The 14,629-nt window shown below is 47.8% G+C and overlaps 1 protein-coding gene and 1 long non-coding RNA gene across 10 annotated transcripts in view; one reads left to right on the forward strand and one right to left on the reverse strand.

Moving 5' to 3' along the window:
• The window catches only part of TANC2 (tetratricopeptide repeat, ankyrin repeat and coiled-coil containing 2), a 238,360-nt gene that overhangs the window by 152,276 nt on the left and 71,455 nt on the right, over positions 1–14,629 (reverse strand). For 5 of the 8 annotated variants that reach the window (XM_064636760.1, XM_064636753.1, XM_064636756.1 and 2 more), the window contains exon 4: positions 454–525. The exons of 2 other annotated variants lie outside the window; for them this stretch is intronic. In XM_064636760.1, the coding sequence (XP_064492830.1) occupies positions 454–525 (72 nt within the window). Of the gene's footprint in view, positions 1–453; positions 526–5,552; positions 5,568–14,629 lie in introns of those variants that run through there. One more of the 8 variants, XM_064636759.1, reaches the window with a different exon arrangement.
• On the forward strand, positions 5,180–8,650 carry LOC135403099 (uncharacterized). Of its 2 annotated transcripts, none has more exons than XR_010425306.1 (3): positions 5,180–5,908; positions 7,303–7,367; positions 8,532–8,650. It is a non-coding gene; the product is annotated as an uncharacterized LOC135403099 (long non-coding RNA). The 2 variants fall into 2 exon arrangements; XR_010425307.1 differs by having other exon boundaries at positions 8,535–8,650.

Genomic DNA, 14,629 nt, shown 5'->3' on the forward strand with positions numbered 1-14,629 from the left:
CCCCCAGGCAGGTACACACAGGTCCTTCTCCATCCCATCCCGGGGTTTGGAGAGGGATGATCTGGTTATGGAGAACCTGCCGGGTTCCCGCTTTGCCATCGGGGGGAAGGCGAGTGGAAACTTGGAAACTAAGCGTTGGTTTGGGCTGGTAAGAGCTGAAGAACTCCAGCACCACCAGCTCCAGTGTGTAACTCCCCAGCTGGAACACGGAGACACCGCGCTCTGGAATACGGACTCTGCAGGTCCACCCGCGCCGAGCCAGGAGGAATTCGGGTAAACCCCTTCAACCACACAAAGGCTGTCTGGTCTGGGAATCTCAGCACATTTGGGGGCAACAACAGCGGGTACAAAGCCCTTCAGATCACACAGTTTTACGAGGAACACAACACGTGGGAGGCACCGACGGCGAGCACACGAGACGAGTCCCCGAGGCAGAAGAACACTCAGGTTTACCTTGCCCAGCTCGGCTCTGACGGGAGTCTACACTTGCCTGTCTTCGGTCTGGTGGCTCCTCGTTCCCTCCATCTGCATGAGAACCAAAACAGCACAAGTAGAACATCATAGTGGACAGGTCAGGCAGATGCAACTTTTCCTTGAGTCCCATCACCTATCTCAAGGGGGAGGAGGGCAGGACAAAAGGTCCCTCTGGCAGACTGGAACCGGGGAAAGCGCTGCCCGGCTCTGCTGCTCCTTCCAGCTTCTCCCCAGCTCACTGCACGTGGAATCCGTGAGGCCCTCGGGATAGGAGGAGGATTTTAATTGCTCCTACTGACCCCCCGGGACATTTGAATGAAATAAGAACCAAACTGTGCATCTTCTCAACAAAAATTGTGCATCTTCAACGAGCTCCTCCACTCTGAACCATTATCTCAAAGTATAAAAATATTGAGCATTGGAATAAAGAGATCTAGGAGAACAAAAAAAAAAAAATTGAACTATGAAATTTGAAACTGTGTCCCTCTAAAATTATTTGTCAGCTAAAAGCTGGGAAGGCTGGGAAGAACAAAGCCACTGGTTACATCCTCTCGAAACTCTTTAGGAAAGCAGGTACAGTTCACAAATCCCAAATCCATCTGGACGAATGCAGAGTGGGACCTTGTGTACAATATTATACAATTAATTAACAGGCTGCTCTTCATTGATCAACTGACCAGATTAGAAACAACAGATTCACCCATCAATACAGATGCTCGAGTTCATGGGATTTCTGGCAGCTGGGAGCACAAAGAAGCCCAGCTCTGCACAGTGGGAAGCAGCAAACCCAGGGGTTTCAAGTGCAGGATGTATTTCAGTGGTTCTTACCCCTTAGGGCAGGGGAAGGGGAAGCTTTTAGAACCTTTAAAAATAGTTTTGATATAACTGAATTCTTAAATAGCTGTTTAAAACCTCAGTTGTCGGGTTTAGCATTGAAACTTTCCGACGCTACTAAAAGCAGCTGCACTCTGATATATTTATAATTCTGGATATCTCTAAAGAAGTTATTTGTTGGAGGGTCCTGCTGTGCCATAAAGTAATTTATCAACTCCTATTACATGGGAGTTCTGTCTGGCTTAAAGGGAAGTTGTGAATTGCAGCACAAGAGCAGAACTGATACGGGGACCAAAAATTTCAGTCTACTCCCACCCCCATCCCCCCCCAAAAAAAAAGTAGGATCTCAGCCCAGGCTGGAGGAGGTTTTTTGTTTCCTCCTCCCTTCCCAGCCCTCAGTTTCCCTGAAGCCCTGCTCAGGCACCTTGAACAGGTGCCAGCAAGGTCATTTTCTGTCACCTTTGCATCTTTCCCTGCTGACAAAGCAGCTGCACGTGAAGGTCACTCAGCTACAGCAACCCCGAGTATCAATTTATACCAACTGCTCCCTCCCCCATAAGGCATCGACTGCCAGGTGTCAGGGGGGCCACAGGCCAGGACACCTCCCCTGCTCCCTTTTCCATTCTGGATGTGACACTGCAACCACCACTGCAAGTGGGATGTGCCCACAGGAGCTTTTATTAGCCTGGAGAGACCCTCTTGGGATTAGCTGCACTGAGCCTTCCTACAGAGAGCAGCACTGGCAGAGCCCTGTCTCTGGATCTGCACTGGTAACACCCAGCACTGGTTTGGACAGTGCCATGCACAGAGGTCACATCACCATCATCACCATCATCCTCATCACTAAATGCCCACAGCTGCAGACTCCCATGGCCAACCTCTAAGCCGTGGAGAAAACAAAAACCTCTGAGCTCCGAACACAAAACCAAATGCAAAATAATTAAAAGGACTGAACGTTGCAAAATAAGACAAAAAGTCCCAACATAAAAATCAGGAGTAAAATCCTGTATTTGTCCAAAGCCACCTGATCATCAGCAAAAGACAAACTTCATCCCTGAAAGTTCCCCCCATCCCTGGAAGTGTCCAAGGCCAGGTTGGACAGGGCTTGGAGCAATCTGGGCTAGTGGGAGGTGTCCCTGCCCATGGCAGGGGGTGGAATGGCTTAAGCTTTAAGGTCCCTTCCAACCCAACCCAGTCTGGGATCTCTGATGATTCTGTGAATCAATCTCTTTGATCACCTGGAGAGGAAACACTTCTCCTGTACCATCACCTGGGTGTGTCAAACCCAGCCCTGAGAACTGGCCAAGGCAGAGGCCTGGGGGCACCAGACACGGGGTACAACAGGGAACCCCCTTCCAAACCTCCCAGAGCAGAACCAAGACATTTCACTCCTCCCCTATTTGACCTGAGAAAACCAAACGAGCCAACACAGAGGAACCCAGAGGAGATGGGGATGAGAAGATCATCCAACCCTTTGTAGCGCAAGGCGACGGCACACACTCATCCTTGCTGGTCTGCAACTTTCCCGGGATAAACATGATTTTTCCTTGCAGAATAGTGGTTTATTCAACTTCCACGTGGGATCCGGGCCAGGAATAACAGAGTGGAAGGTGGGTTTGGGCAGCAGCTGCTCCCCAACGTGCTCCAACACTCAACTGGTGGGACAGAGAATGGTGACAATGCTCTGCCAAAGCCATCGGGGTGGGGAAGAGGAGCAGCTGCTCAGGAGCCAGAGTCTGGGACAGATCTCAGCAAGTTACACCATGTACGAAGGGGGAGAGAAAGCTCACAGCAAATTAACTTCCAGAACGAATTTAGGAGGGTGGGAAAGGTAAAAATAAACCAGATGACTCAGCAGATATTAAATCTTCAGTCGACTCACGGGCGCTGCTGCATCTGGTGTGGCTGCAGCAGAGGAGGAGCTTGGGGGAAACCCAGGGCACCCTGGGGGGCTCATCCTCATCCAGTGGTTTCTAGGGAATATTTTAAGAACTCCCCCAGCCAGTGTGTAGCTCCCCCTGTGACAGAGGTCCAGCAGTGCAGGTTGGGCAAACCCAGGGGTTCATTGTAACCCAGGTAAGGCTGGTTTGGGAAGCCCTTTGCCCTCTGCCCATGGACCACCAACCCTTCCACCTGCCCTGCCCTGCCCATGCAAGTAAAAACAGAGCATCCTGCAGCAGATCCAGGCAGGAGGGATCCTCCAGGGCAGGAAAGAGGAAATGAAAATACTTGGAATAAAATATGAAAAAAATACAAACAAATCAATGCCAGGGAGTGGAGAAGGCTGGCAGCTGCAGAATTAACAAGTATGGTGAGAGGCACAGAGGCTGCAGGACGGGAAGGAACAGCCACAGTTGAGAGCTGAACAACTGAACTATTTAATTTTTTTCCTCTCTTTGCTACAAATCAGAACGTTGAGCACACTCAGCTCCTGGCAGTGGAGGATCAAGGTTACCAGGGAACAACAGCACACATAATTAAAGAGTTATCTTCAAGGAGGTGCAAAAAAAAGGGGAAATTACTGTTGCTAAGGGAATATTAATTCTCACGTTTTTCAACCTCTCAAGTGCTCGAATTTACAGTGTTGATAAAGTCCATCTCTGTGTGCACTCAGGGCTCTGTCATTCCAACAACACTCCCAGTTATTTTATTTATGCACGATTTTCAGCAGTTGTTACTATTTGCATCAGCAATAACTATTATTTATAGACATGACCTACTATCTGGACAACACTTTGGGGACAGTATCACTCGTGGAGTTCAATCAACTCAGTTGCTGTAACGATTGTGAACGCGGTGAAACACCAGAGTTATCGACAACCCCCCCTCATGCAACAGCTAAAAGAGGTCACCAGCAGCAAATCATTGCTGTGAAATCATTGCTGGAGAACACAGCTGTCTGTGTTAATTTAAAATAAAGATCAGAACAGACCCTGGTTAAGGAGCTTCTACAGAAGTCGTAATGAGAAACAGAAAACAGATATTCTTCACAAATGCCACAAGGGAAGTGAATAATATAGTAAATATTATATAGGAAATAGTAAATACTGACTCAGTAATCTATATTCTCTTGCACCTTGCCAGGAGAGGCAGGAAAACTTCTGTGATGTTTTGTTTTTTTTAAAATCTCAGTGTTAAGTCCATTAAGACTCACACATTATTTTAATTTCCAAAAGATGCTGTCTCATCAGTGCCCAGCATTCCTGCAGCTGGGATGTTGGAACCTGGGGTCAGAAACCCAAAGAGTGCCTGGTTCTGTGGCAAGCACAGAGTAAACAGTCATGGCTATTAACCCTTTCCCTCAGTTCCAGAGGTTCAGCAGAGCAGCCTCTCCTACTGCAACCAGGTCTTAGGAATGCTCCTGCTTCCCCTTCTCCCCCATCCCCATCCCACCAGTTCTCCACTAAAACCAGTGACACAACAAACCCTCCCAATACACACAACAACTGGATTCTCTGAATAGGAAAAGACAATCCCAAGGGTTTCAGCATTTCTAAACAAAACCACTGCACAAAACACCGTGTGGCGACCAGCACGAGGGGGCTGCCTACAGGAGCCAGACCCCTCTGCACCAGCACATCTGATCCCAGCAAACCCTACAGCACTCCAATGTGGTCTCAGCAAACCCCACAGCCCCTCCAGTGTGATGTCAGCAAACCCCACAGCACTCCAGTGTGATCCCAGCAAACCCTACAGCACTCCAATGTGATGTCAGCAAACCCCACAGCAGCCCAATGTGATATAAGCAAACCTCACAGCCCCTCCAGTGTGATGTCAGCAAACCCCACAGCCCCTCCAATGTGATGTCAACAAATCCCACAGCCCCTCCAATGTGATGTCAGCAAATCCCACAGCACTCCAATGTGATGTCAGCAAATCCCACAGCACCCCAGTGTGATGTCAGCAAACCCCACAGCCCCTCCAGTGTGATCCCAGCAAACCCCACAGCTCCTCCAGCAGCACCTCCCACCAGGTTAAAGTCAAACACAACAAGTTATACTTAAAATAATCAAGTGCCAGCAGCCCAGTATTCCTGGTTCCCTATTTCATTTCCAACCCACCCCGTGACTAAACGTCTCCCCAGACCCCTGATGTGACAAGGCAGTTCTGAAGGCAGATAATCCGAGGTGGGTGAGGCTGCTCCAGCACGCCGGGAAATCCGCAGCGGAGCTGGCAGAGCTCCACTGGAAGAGCTGATCAATAGTTTAAATCCATATCGGATCAAAAAGGCAGAGGAGACTCACACAAAGCCAGTCCAGCCGTTAGGAACAGCTCCGAGCCCAGCCCAGCCCGGCATCCCTGCGGAAGGTGTGCCCGGCACGGCGGCTCCCGACTGCCATGGTGCCCCCAGAGCACAAACACGGGGAAAATGAACCCCAAACCAACCAAATCAAACAAATCCAACCACCCCGGGGGTGGGAGCCCGCTGGGATGATCCCGGAGCTGCCGCAGCCGCCGCTGGCTCCGACCCCGGAGCCGCCGCAGCGATGCCGGCGTAGGACAGGGAGCTGCAAATCCCAGCGTTCCCGATGGATTCCAGCCTGGAATGACACGATGAGGAATGACACGTGCCAAACGATCCGCCCGCTGCTCCTCCGGGGTGAGCCGTGCCTGGAAAGGGGCAAAGCTGGAGCAGGAGGGGAGAGGGGGGCCCGGTCTGGGGCTGGGAAGGGTTATTTTGATCAAAAATCCTTCCGGATTGTTCAGTTCGTGAGGGGGTTTTCTGCCTCAGAAAACAAATATTAAAATTATTATCACGCTCAAATTAATTCTCATAACGGAATAATAGGACTACTATTATTTTTGTTGTTGCTGTTGTTACAAAATTACTATTGTAGTTAAAAATGGTGTTATAATTAAAAAATAGCATTATTATTAAAATCAGTGTTATGGTTAAAATTAGTATGATACAAGTTATTATGATAACAGAAATCATTAAGTACTGCATTAAATTATTAATGTACCTATCCCTGCTAAAATAACTCCCTGGTGGGAATGTTGAGGTGAAGGGGGGGCTGGGGGTAGTTGTGGGTATTGAAGGTGGAAGATTTTTTTCTGATGGAACTATAGGACAGACCTGGGTTATTAATCACTGTATCATTAAAATCCAGCTCCTCAACCACTTTTCAACCCTTAGCACAGATTCACTGGGGTTGGAAAAGGCCTCCAAGTCCACCCTGTGCCTGATGGAAGTCACAGGAATGTTTCCCTAAGTATAATACTGCATTTATTAATTGCTGATCCACGGGCCATCAAGAGACTTTCTTCCTTTTTTTGCAAACAACCTGCCAGTATTTCAAAGGCTGTGTTTTGAAATACTTCAGCTAAATTGGAAAATTAATGTACATTTAATTCGGATCAGGGTTTTAGCTCATTATGTGGTAAATACAGTCCCAGTGGCCACCAGAGCAGTGAGCAAATGCAGAGTCAGCACTGCCACGGGTAGGGACTGACTTCAGCTGAGTCCATGGCTTGAAAATAACTTGGAATATCATAAAATGTTCAACATTATGAACAGATACTGCTGAGCCCTGGCTTTAGCAGGCCTGATGGAGAGCAGGATCCTGGGGTCATTCCCATGTTGTTAACACCCCCAAAGACCAGGACACAAGTGCTCCTTAGCCCATTACTGCTTAGCAAACTACATGACAGGTTTTATCCATAGCTATAAAAATGTATGTGCACTTTATACTTGGGGCACTTTAAAATGCCATTAATAAGTATCTTAGCTAAATTTATAAACAAAGGGCAGCTCCCCTTAGTGCCCACATCTATCCCAGCTCAGTAAGGAGTGATCTCCAGAGGAAAAAGAAATCCTTCTACACAGGAGATGGGAAACACAGCCAGTGATAAGACATTTATTTCAGATAAAATATCTGCTTTGCTATCAAACCAGAGAGGCTGACAACTCACCCCGAGCACCATTTGTCAAAACATTATTACTGCACCATTTTGCATTTTACTTCTAACTTTTAGCTTTGTTCTGACAAGCAGATGAAGACCTTTTGTTCCCAAACCATGAGACAACCAGAAGATAAATGAGGTTAAGAGGTAATGAGGTATGTGGCCTCCACAGACTCTTCACCTGGACCTCTTCTGCTCCGAATTTTTCTCCCTTTAAAGCAACCTGCACCACCACCACTGCCCGTTGGGGCAACTTCCCCAAGCCCACGGGGTCATTCCCAAGTGACAGGCTCTTCATTAGCAAAGCAGCATTATATCATACAACAAAAATGCAACTGTGACCTGAGGAACACACCTTGGGAGCCAAACTTCAGCACCTGCAGCGCTGATCTGACACACCAGCATTTGCAGTTTGGACACACTGAGGGTTATCTTACAAGAAACTTTGTTAAAGATGCCCAGAATTCAGTGTTTGGGAAGAAGCAGCCAGCTGGAGAAGTCCCTCTGAAGTGTTTAACACTGGGACAGCCCAAGCCCTGCTCCAGCACAGAGATGGGACTGTTCCTTTGTAGAAACATGGAATCACTGAGGTTGGAAAAGCCCTCTGAGGTCATCAACTCCAACCATCCCTCAGCACTGCCAAGGTCACGCTGACCCATGTCCCCAAGTGCCACATCCACAGGGCTTTTAAATCCCTCCAGAGATGGGGACTCCACCCCTGCCCTGGGCAGCTGTGCCAGGGCTGGACAGCCCTCTGGGTGAAGAAGTTTTCCCTAATATCCAACCTAAACCTCCCCTGGCACAACTTGAGGGTGTTTCTTCTTGTCCTGTTGCTTATTCCCTGGGAGAAGAGACCACCAGCTTCCCCCTCCTGTCAGGGAGCTGCAGAGAGTGAGAAGGTCCCCCCTGAGCCTCCTTTTCTCCAGGTTTTTCCCCTTTCCCCCTCCCTGCTCTCCAAAATACAGCTTCCCACTCCCAGCTGTGACGATCCCTGTGTCACCTCAACCACGGTGACGTGGAAAACCAGCCTCACAAGTGCCTGGAGGAACAGAAAGCCCCATTCCCAGACCCCCTGTGCTCACCCACCTCCCATGGACCTCTCCAGCTGCCCCCACACCCTCGTGAGCTCTCTCCCAACTCTGCCCAAAAGTGCCTCAGGATTTCTCCAGCTCATAATAAACTTGCCTCAGACACAATTTCCATGGGGGGAAACAGAACTTGCACTAACACATCATCCAAAGCTAAAAGTTAAGCAGAAAGGCATGAAAACAAACAAGTTGTCATTGACACTGAAGCACAAATTGTTTCTTTTCTGGCAGCAGAACAGAATGTCACCCTGGTCCTTGGGAAGACGTGGTCTCCTCTACTCTGGGATAAGGAGAACTCAGTGCCAAATTGGGTTAGCCCAGAATTAAATCTGGCAACACAAACAGAACAACTTTTGAGGTGTTTCATCTTCCAATCCGAAGAGATATAATAATAAATATGTATGAGTGGGGAAAAGAGGTAGGAAAAGATAAAAATAACCAGAATATTTCCAAATATCAAGGAACAACTCTACAGACAGTCCAGTTGCTCATTTTTTAAACCTCATTCCAAGGTGAGAAAACCCTTTGTTCTGTATGGGAGAGCTCTGGGGGGGAAGTGGAAGTGTGTTGGTGACAAGGGAAGGGGATGAGAGAAGGAGGCTCAGCCATGACTGACTCCTGAATTCCCTCCCTGTCATCACTGACTCCACTTGCTGTCACTCTCCATCTGTAAATTATAAAATACTTGTAGGCTCTAATAGGGCTGTCTGAGACCTTCAGCAACCATAAGCATTTCCAGCTTAAAATAAAACCCATGACAGATATACTAATTATTCCAACTGACTCACTATGTTAAAATGTCATTAACTAAAAACAATTAACACTCTATATCACATATTATTTTCTTAACCGCTACCACGACTCAAATTTTGCCTTTGCATTTGTGTGTGTCCCTCTAATTGGAAGTTCAAATGGCATTTTTAGAACAGCTTAGTGGTCATCTGTCCTAAAATTAGTTGAGAAAATTGGTACAAGTGAGTGAAGCTCAAAATAGTCGAGGCTGCTGCCAGCACTCAGCGATCCCTGCAACGGAACGGGAACAGGGAGAGGGGTTTGTCAGGGACTCAAAGTCCTATTGCAGAAGAAAAAGGCTCTGAAATCCCCCAAGCCCATAAGTGATATATTGAAAAGATCATTTTGGCCTTGGTTGAACCCATAGGAATCCAAAGGCCCATCCAAGGTCTTCCCCTGGGAATTCCCAGAGCACCGACCCCCTCGGAGCAGGGGATGCTCCCCTCGTGTCGCTGGGGATGAAGGGCAGAGAGTGCAGGGGCAAAGCCAAGCCAGTGGGCACAGGCATGGGCATGGGAATGCTCCACAGGACATGGGCACACCCTGCTGCTGCCTCTGGGATGAGTCTGTCCCACCTCCCTTGGAAAGGAGGTCGTGGCGAGGCGAGGGTTGGTCTCTTCTCCCAGGGAACAAGGGACAGGATAAGGGGAAACAGCCTCGAGTTCTGCCAGGGGAGCTTCAGGTTGGATAACAGGGAAAATTCCTTCACTCCAAGAGTGGTCAAGCTCTGGCATGGGCTGCCCAGGCCAGGGGTGGAGTCACTCTCCCTGGAAGGGCTCAAACCATGAGCCAACGTGGCACTGGGCGCTGTGGTTCCGTGGGCACAGCGGGATTCGGTCAAAGGTTGGCCTGGATGATCTTGGAGGTCTTTTCCAACCTCAGTGACTCTATCAAACCACAAGCACAGCCTACCAAAATCCCAAGTGAAATATTCCAAGGACTTGCAAAGGTTTAAGTTAATCCTGGTTTTAGAACTTAAACCTTTTTTTCTCGTATAACCCCAGCACACCCTATTTTAGAGTCACAGCTGCTATGGCCAGTGTGTCCTTCCTACACCTTCAATTAGCTTCACAGCTACCAAAACATTAATTTTGCCACACAAAACTGAGGAGTCAGTGCTGCTGATGCTCCTCAAGTGATTTTGCCAAGCTCTAGGAGTAAATTCTGTGACAGTCAGCAACGGTGTCCAGGCACGAGTCCCTCCTTCCACCTGTGGACCAACCACAACTCTTCACCTGCCCAAGGCATTTAATTCAATTATCTTGGTCAACCCTATTGATTCATCTATGACTTATGCAGGACACTGATTTTTGGCAGAGCATTCCAGCACATCTGGAGTAGGATTTGGCACCATTAAGGGAGATCTTCCAGCTTTACACGTGCACAAGATAATCACTGTGGTGGTGTCACAATTAAATGTGCTGGGACAGGCTGGTCTGAAACTCTTCTCACTCTCCAACAATAATCATAGAATCATGGAGGATTTAGCACTGGAAGGGACCTGAAAGCCATCTAGTAAATGATGAGGGTTTTAGTACTGAAAAAAGTCATTTACCTACGGTCTGAGTCTGAATGAGCCAGTGCAATGACAGCCAGATAACTAAGGGGGGAAAAAAAATCCCATCTGAAAGCCTTTTATTTCCCAGCATTTCATTGTTTTCTCCCAGATGTAACAGTGGGTATTATTTCCATCAGCAGCTCGTGCTGCATTCTGCACTCTCATACTGCAGTGGAATTAACTCTCCCATCCCATCTCCAGTAAAAACAAGCACTACCCATGTTTTTAGAAACACATCAGTACTTTTTATCCAAGTTATTTCAACCCAAAGCAACCAAAATCCTTCTTCCAGTCTGTTATCTCCTGGAATCCAGATCACTAAATGTTAGAAGTTGTACTTAAACACAACAGTAGGAATAATGCAACCCAAACATCCTCGGGAATCATCACTCTCCTGTGGCTCCAACTGCCATGGAATTGCATGGAATTGCCTAACTGAATTTATTTTAGTTAGAGTAAGGGCAGTGACTAAAGCATCAATTTGAAAGTAAGAAGTAAAGCATTTTTGATAATATAGGTAATGAATTGTCCTTCTGATTTTGATTCAAATTGCTGGAAAAAGTGTTTCACTTCGATAACAGAGGTACTTCAGTTATCCATGCAGAAATGTATGTACAGTCACAATTTATGGCCTTTGATCATAAGTATCACTTGTTTTCCTGCTCTGGACAATTAGACAGTAAGATATAAAGAGAAGTTAACAGTTCTACTTAGTTGGAAGAATGAGTAATTACTTGTAAAAACAATTTCCCAGACACTCCTCAAGCTGCAGCAGCAGCACTGGAGATCACACAACATTCACAACCACTCACAGCCAGGGCTTTCATGGAATTAAATACTGAAGGAATTCAACAGGAAAAACAATACAGGAATTTGCAGTGTCACTTTGCACCATCATTGATTTCCATCCGTGAGACTATTCCTAGATATTCCTCCATGAATTTTAGGTGACACTTCCCCAACCCCACACAGTCCAAAGCTACACAGCAAGTTCTGCACCACGATGAAAGGCTCGTCCCAGGTATGGAAAAATGCTGAATTTAGGCAGGAACAACACGAGAGGGTCTAAAGAAGGCAAAGGAGGGGGAGCAAAGCATTAGTGCATCATCTCTTGGTTACTACAGTGGACTCCCCACGCCTGGAAGTGTCCAAGGCCAGGTTGGACAGGGCTTGGAGCAACCTGGGCTAGTGGAAGGTGTCCTTGCCCATAGCAGGGTGTGGAATGAGATGAGCTTTGAGGTCCCTTCCCACCCAAACCATTCCATAGAATCACAGAATCAGCTGGGTTGGAAGGGACCTCTGAGATCATCAAGTCCAACCCTTGATCCAACCCCGCTGTGGTTCCCAGCCCATGGCACTGATGCCACATCCAGTCTGTCCTTAAACACCTCCAGGGATGGAGAATCCCCCCCTTCCCTGGGCAGCCCATTCCAATGGCTGAGCACCCTCTCTGCAAAGAAATTCTTCCTAATCTCCAACCTAACCCTCCCCTGGCACAGCTGCAGACCCAGCCCTCTTGTCTTGCTGATCATTGCCTGGGAAAAGAGACCAACCCCCCCTGGCTCCCCCCTCCTGGCAGGGAGTTGCAGAGAGTGAGGAGGTCTCCCCTGAGCCTCCTCTTCTCCAGGCTGAGCCCCCCCAGCTCCCTCAGCCTCTCCTCACAGCACTTGTGCTCCAGTCCCTTCCCCAGCCTTGTTGCTCTTCCCTGGACCTGCTCCAGCCCCTCCATGTCCTTCCTGAACTGAAGGGCCCAGAGCTGGACACAGCACTCCAGGTGCTCTCTGGCTCCCAGGAGGAGCCCTGCCCATGCCAGGGATGCCCCATCCCTGGCACTGCAGCACCAGCCTGAGCCACCACCACACCGGGCACAGATCACAGACTGCTCTGCAGAGCCCAGGCATAAATCTCACTAATTAATACAATTACAGAAGCTCTTTATAGTAATTTTTTTTTGATTTATCAACCAGGAGGCACAATCAATCCAGTCCTAGTGCATTACCCGTGATGGCTTCTAAATATTTTTTGCCAATTAAAACGATGTCGGGGATTACTCACATCCTGGAAGGTAAGAAACACTCCCTTCTCCTCCATCATTTCTAAGGGAGAAGGAAACAGTCACAGACAAGGACAAAGAGGTGCTGGAGTGAAAGAAAACAATTTCAGAAATAAAGAACTTCTCTCGCATCAATATTCCAGCAGATTCTGCTTCGTAAATGCTCCATTTGAAAGGGAATTTTGTGAAGTAAGAAACCTGTTCTTCAAAGAAATGCAAGTCATGGAGCACAGATCAATACCCAGCCTGTCCTCTGACACAAGGGGAAGTTTACCCTGGTCATATAATGCCATTAATGGGCACAGAAACAAAAAATCTCTTCCTGGTTAGAGAGAACATAAAAAAGCCCTACAAATAAATATTCTTAGGGAGAGAGAAAATGATATCAGAAGCAATTAAGAAGTTATTTATATGGGCAATAATCAATAGCTTAAATGCAAATAATTTCAAAATGAGTGAAAGTAAAAAATAAATCCCTTAAGGCAAAAACCTGATACTTTGGGGGGGGTGCCCGGGGGGAGGAGGAGAAAAAAATCATTTAAAAATTGGTGAAAGCACTTGGTTTTCACATCTCTGCTGCTTCTCAGCACCACAGAAGCAGCTGACAACAGCAGATGGCACAAAATTCAAACCCAGAATCTGTCGTGAACATCCAAGGCCTGGTGGGTCCTGAGTCCCACAGACCAGGGAGTTCTCAGGCTCATTCAACTCATTAAAATGTACAGGTTTGCCCACGTGGGCCTCAATCTTGCTAACACTGTTGCTTTCACACACTGAAGTTGGTTCTCTGGGACTTCCCACTCCCCGCAGGAACAGAAGATCCTCATCCAAAACTGGAGATGAGCTCCTGTGGGTAAAACCACCCCTGTGTCTCAGTGGCTGCTGCAGAAACTCCTCAGGCTCCTTCTCTCCCAGCTTCACAGTTACAGGCAGGACCTGGCAGGGAAGGAGTGCTAATCCAAGGATTCTATCTGGCACAACTTCATCAGGTGAAGTCACTTCCATTTTCCCCTCCCAGTGATCTCCACACACTCACAAGCACAGGGGGACACGGAGACCCCTCGGTGCCACAGCAGAGCAGGGATGGTAGAGCACAGTCCCAGCTCACCCACCAAGAACAACTCAAAATAGGATCGATCCTGGCCAAGAAAACCCACTTTCTGTGCTAAAAGTGAGATTAAACTCAAGTGGGGTCATGGGGGGTGGTCCCTCCGCAGACCCTCCCACCTCGGTGTGCTGCACACCTCGCCTTATCTTCTGGCTGACCTCTTATTTCTTTGATTTATTTCTCTATCCTCACCAGCTTTCAGGACTGTAAGGGTTACAGGGGGTCATTTTTCACCAGAATAACTTTGCTGCCAAGCTCTGTAGCCACTCCCCTTGCCCAGGTACCTCCGTGCTCCCCAGCCCCGCTGTGGAACTGAGCCGAGCCCACCTGGAAAGGCATCGACACCCCCCAAACCAACACTTTGGTGTTCAAACTACATCAAGACCACATGGACAGTGCTCATGGTGGGATTGCTGAGGTGTCCTGTGCAGGGCCAGTCCCATCCAACTCAGGGTATTCCATGATTTTAGGATATGTGTTGATTTATACCATTAAATGCATCTGTAATCGTGCTGTGCCCGGGCTCAACAGTGACTTCACACTCCCTTCCTCTGCCTCTGCTCTCACCACTTAATCAGCTGTTCTGCCTCCCTCCTGCTGCCCCCACTACCTGGATGAGCTGGAAATTATCTGCTAAAAAAAGTTGTGTATACATATCTTTGTTTTGCTTGGCAATTGCAATTTGAGACTGTCGAGCATTTAATTTAATGAGGCCAAGTTTTGCATAGCATTACATTATGTGAAATAATTACACTTTAAAAATTACTGCTACACACAGGATTATGGAGAAACCTGTTAGTGCTAAAATTATTCTATTC

The sequence above is a fragment of the Pseudopipra pipra genome, chromosome 26 (assembly GCF_036250125.1).
Source record: "Pseudopipra pipra isolate bDixPip1 chromosome 26, bDixPip1.hap1, whole genome shotgun sequence".
NCBI classification, from domain to species: Eukaryota; Metazoa; Chordata; class Aves; order Passeriformes; family Pipridae; genus Pseudopipra; species Pseudopipra pipra.